The sequence below is a fragment of the Phoca vitulina genome, unplaced genomic scaffold (assembly GCF_004348235.1).
Source record: "Phoca vitulina isolate PV1807 unplaced genomic scaffold, GSC_HSeal_1.0 scaffold36, whole genome shotgun sequence".
NCBI lineage: Eukaryota > Metazoa > Chordata > Mammalia > Carnivora > Phocidae > Phoca > Phoca vitulina.
The window spans coordinates 9689685-9694351 of NW_022589739.1; the positions used below are offsets into that span (position 1 = coordinate 9689685).

Here is a 4667-nt window from a genome sequence, read left to right on the forward strand (position 1 = left end):
TACACATTTTTGCGAGATTGATTCCTGGACCTTTTTTTTTTTTTTTAAAGCTATTTCCTGCATTTGATCTTCTGGGCCACTAACGCAGCCTCTCCTGTAATTCACCTACTTTATTATCAAAAAACCATATTTTTAGAGTTGTGTATGTGAGTGTGGTACATTCAGATCTCTTTAAGTACTTTTTTGTTGTTCAGGTGCTCGTCTGTTTCCTCCAGCAATTATTAGGCAGAACAGGAATCCTACTATTTTAACCTGATCCTTTTTCTCTGGTGGCTACTAGAGCTCCTGGACTGTGCAATTACCTTCCTCTCAAATAAACCGGGAAATTCCACAGGCGCTGACTGGAAAATGTGCTTCTTGCCCTGAGCTTGTAGTGGAAAGAGGAGACTGTTACGTCCCTCCTGAGGCACTCTGGAGGAAGCCTCTCTGATCTTTGTCTGCTCAAGCCCTTCTCCCCCACGTTAACAGTACAGAACACTCAACCCATCCCCTTGCCTTTTGTGAACAGGTAGACCCAGGTCCCTCATACCAGGATGAAAATCCTCAGATGTTGAAATGTCAAGCTCTCTCAGGAATTCTCTGAGCTTCTGAGCTCTGATGCTGCTCACTTTTGATTCCTCCACCCCTGGGGGCAGAAACCTAATTCTCTCCACCAGAGCCCGCAGCTGGCTCTAGAGCCAAGGGCAAGTAGCTCGGAGTTAGAAATGGAAGCCATATGATCCCCAAATCCACTATTGGTGTATTTTCTACTTATTTCTTAGTAATTTGTTGGTAGTGAAAATAAATGCTATTAATTGATGTTTGTCTGGAATTTTTGCAGCTGCGTGGTTGGTTGGCCAAATCTTTAATTTAGTATTCCATTCTTGTTCAACACACATTAACAGTATTTTTGAGAGAAGGGGGACAGGAGGTCCTGCAGATTCCCAAAGAAAAGGCAAAAAAACAAAATATGGCGAGCATTGTCCACCTGCTTTTTTTTTTACTTACAGAGTGAAAAGAACTTCCTTTAAATAAGCATCTAAGTGATTTTTGTTGTTGCTGCTGATCATTTTTTTAAAAAATACTGGGAACACTGAGCCTGGGTTTGAAAGATGCCCTGAAATCTTAAGAGTAGTATACACCAATTCCCTCCCACTCTTCCCCCAAAAATCTAGTTGGTTTGAATTAACAGAATGATCCGTTTTTCCATTTTTGGTGGGCAGATGTTTGTAAAAGATCTTAGAACTCTGTTTGTCTCATTTATCATGAAAATTTAGAAGCGAGGAAGCCTTTAGAAGAATTTTTACTTGAAAATATAAGAAGACTAGTACGCAGGTTCAAGTCTTATACTTTTAACATGAGCTTGTTCAAAGAAACGTTAACAATTCCAAAACGCAATTAAACGAGTTTTAACTTTTTCCTCCCCAAAGCACAAAAATTATGGAGAGGAAGTTAACAGAAAATTCTTAAAAAGGTGAAAACAACTCTTCCTTGTACTAGTCCTTGGGTAGTTTACCAGAGCACAGACTCTTCATTTCGTTAGTTTCTTTGAAAACGGAATTTTGGTCCCAAGTCTGTCGGTACTTAGTATCTGCTGCGGCCTCCCCCTCTCTCCGGACGGCTTCCCAGGCGGCCTCCGCCCCTGGGGACCCTGCGGCCAGAGCGGCTGTAAGAATCGCGTGGGGGAGGGCACCCCCTCTCCAAGGACGGGGAGAGCCCGCGGTCGGCTCTGCCTACCCGGTCGCGGCCCCTCGAGTAGCGGTCGCTGCGGCCGCCGCCGTAACTGTCGCGGCCGCCGCCGTACACGTCAGGCGAGCAGCCGCGGTAGTCGTCGTAGCGGCCTCCTCCGCCGTAAGAAGGCGGGGGCCCCCGCGCTGCGGCGGCGCTGCGCGGATCCCCGTAGCTCTCGAAGGGGTCTCGATAGGAGCCTCCACTCGGATGGTCCGCGTAGTCGCGGTCGCGCCCCCCGTAGCCGTCTCGGTCGCCGTAGCCTCTCGACGGGCAGTCGTCGCGGGCACTGGAGTGGCCGTAATCGCGGTAGGTGTACTCTCGGGGCGAGGGCACAAACTCGCGGGGGTCGCGGGCGCTCGGGTAGTCTCGGCTCGAGTAGCCGTCTCTGGGCGAGTAGCCCTCCTCCCGGGGGCCCAGGTAGGGGTCGCGGCGCGAGGGTGGCGGTTCCCGGCGCGGCGGGCCCGCATAGCCGTCTCGCCCCCGCGCGGCCGGGGCCCGCCCGCGCATTCCGCCGCCGCTGCGAGCCGGGCCCGACGGCGCGGCCCTCTTGGGCGGCGGCCCGGCCCTGCGCGGCGGCGGCCCGCGCTTCATGGGCATAGGGGCCCTGGAGGGCCGCGGGTCGAAATCCCCCGCGTAGCTGCCGTCGTCCGCCGGCCCGCCCCGGGACGGGGGTCGCCGCGGGCCGCCGCCGCCCCCGCGGGTGCCGCGCAGGCCCCTCGGGCGACCGCGGCTGCGGGACGGCGGCGGTGCGCCCCGCCGCCCGCTCTCAAACGCCGGCTTGGTGGCCTGGGCCACCTTGATGGCCTTACCATCCAGGGACTTGCCGTTCATGTCTCTGGCGGCGGCCTTGGCGTCTGCCGGGCTTTCGAAGGTGACGAACGCAAAGCCCCTGGACTTGTTGGTTTCTCGATCTTTCATCAAGAGAACCTCGCCGATGCGGCCATACTTGCCAAACGCGGCCTCTAGGCCTTTCTCATCGGTTTCGGGGTTGAGCCCGCCAATGAAAAGCTTCCCGGGGCGATCCGCCTCAACCATGTCGGCCGGTCGAGGGATCGGTGGCCGGGGGGGAAGGGGGGCGGCGAGGGGACGACACCCGTCGTGGCCTGGGAGCCCGCTCGCCGACGGCGGCTCCTACCGGTCAGGCAGCGCGTCGTCGCGGAGCCCCGGAACCGCGGTCGGCGCCCCCGCTGCGCAGGCGGAACGCTGGGGTGTGCGCCTTTGGGTCTGGGTGCGCAGCCTGGCCGGGCTCTTTCTAGTCGTGATTGGCTGGTGGTCCCGGGGGGGGGGGAGCGCCTTCGGGGAAAGTCTTTCAACTTCGGCTTCGTAACCTGTCCCTGGCTTACTGTCTTCAAGTCACTCCTGAAAGCTCAGTTGCGAAATGAAAAGCCGTTAGGTTAAGAAAAAATTTTCCCCCATGAGTCTTAATGAGAAAAATTATAATGCATTCTAATCCAAGTTACCCAGACCATTTTCAAACAGGAAAAAAAAAATCCACTGAAAAATGAAATAACAACTTTAAAATTTAAAAATGCAGTTTGTACATAAAATGTATTAAGAATTTTTGCACCTGTCAATGGGGAAGAGAAGACCTGATAGTGGGGGTGTTGGTTTCTGGAATAGGAAAAAGAGGGAGTCATTCTTTGGATGCACCATTTTTCTGTTCTGCGCCATTTTCTACAGTTTGCCAACCTTCAAAGGGCTCATAGTTTTATGTAATATTGCCCTTTAATATAAAGGTATTGCACAGAAAGTCACCTTTAGGGAAAATAAAGGGAGAGAGCTCTTGGACATTCCTCACAGTAGCACCTGAGCAAGCAAAACAAAAGCCTTTGCCTCTTCCTGTCCGAAGAAGAGGTAAATCTCAGGGAAACAAAACATTTTAGGTTCAAACAAATGACACAATTCAGATTTGCTCCTTACAGTATTCTCTGAATGGAACTAAGTGTGAAGAGTAACTTGGTGAACATAACTTTGCTTGAGATTCTGACATCTAAAACTACTTTCTAAAAAAAACCAAAAAAACTATAGTGTGTTTGGGGGCTTTTTAAAATAATAGTTTAGATTTTTCAAAGGCTGCTATGTGAAAAGTTAACTGAATAGTCATGAGAAGTCAGTATTTGTGCATGTAATACATATACATGTGCACATGTGTTACATTGGTTTACTGCAATAGCTACATAATGTTGAAAGAGGTGGTGAAAGCAGGCATTTTGATGATGTTTCTGACTTTAATGCATACATTTTTAAGGTTTTAAGATTTTTTTAATGTGCATGAATGGCAGTTAAATGCATCACATCAGTTCATGGGATGAATTGCAGTAACAGATTTTATTATTAAATCATTTTATTTCTAAGGTAAGCCTACCTGGTCAGGATGTATTTATTTTTAAATAAATTTATTTTTGTTTGCTCACACTTAGAAATTTTACATTTCTGAGCATAAAGGGCATTGGCCTATAATTTTCATTCCCTTACTGAGCTGGGAAGATTTTTGCCTAAATTTCTTTTAATTTTGAGTCTATTCAGATTTTTTAAAATTTCTTCTTGACTTGGTTTTTGTAGGATACACTTTTCTAAGTTATTCATTTTTCTTTAATTTGAAATTGTATTTTATGGATAGCTGTGTTCTGTTTTGCTTTCTGTTTTGTAACCAGTCTCACCAGAAATTTTTTCTTTTCAAAGAAGCAGCCTTTTTCTTCCTTAATACTCTGTTTTGATTTTATTTGCTACTATTGTCTGTCTTTTCTTCTTTCCACATTCTTTGGATTTACAGTTTGTATTATTGTTGTTCTAAATTTTTAGGTAAGACAGTGCATTAAGAGTTTTAAAAAATGTTTCTTCTAATTGCTGTATCTAAGTTTAAAACTTACTCTCTGTGTACTAGTTAACACCATGTCCTGAGCTGTGATACATGGTGTTTTCACTGTTGTTCAGTTCCTAACATTTTCTCATTTTCA

At 48.0% G+C, this 4667-nt stretch overlaps 1 protein-coding gene across 1 annotated transcript; it reads right to left on the reverse strand.

The window, feature by feature from the left end:
• Nucleotides 1–1563: 1563 nt before the first annotated feature.
• RBMXL2 (RBMX like 2) lies at nucleotides 1564–2745 on the reverse strand. Its single transcript, XM_032426930.1, has one exon. The coding sequence runs from the start codon at nucleotides 2743–2745 to the stop codon at nucleotides 1564–1566; it is 1182 nt and encodes a 393-aa protein (XP_032282821.1).
• Between the last annotated feature and the right edge of the window lie 1922 nt (nucleotides 2746–4667).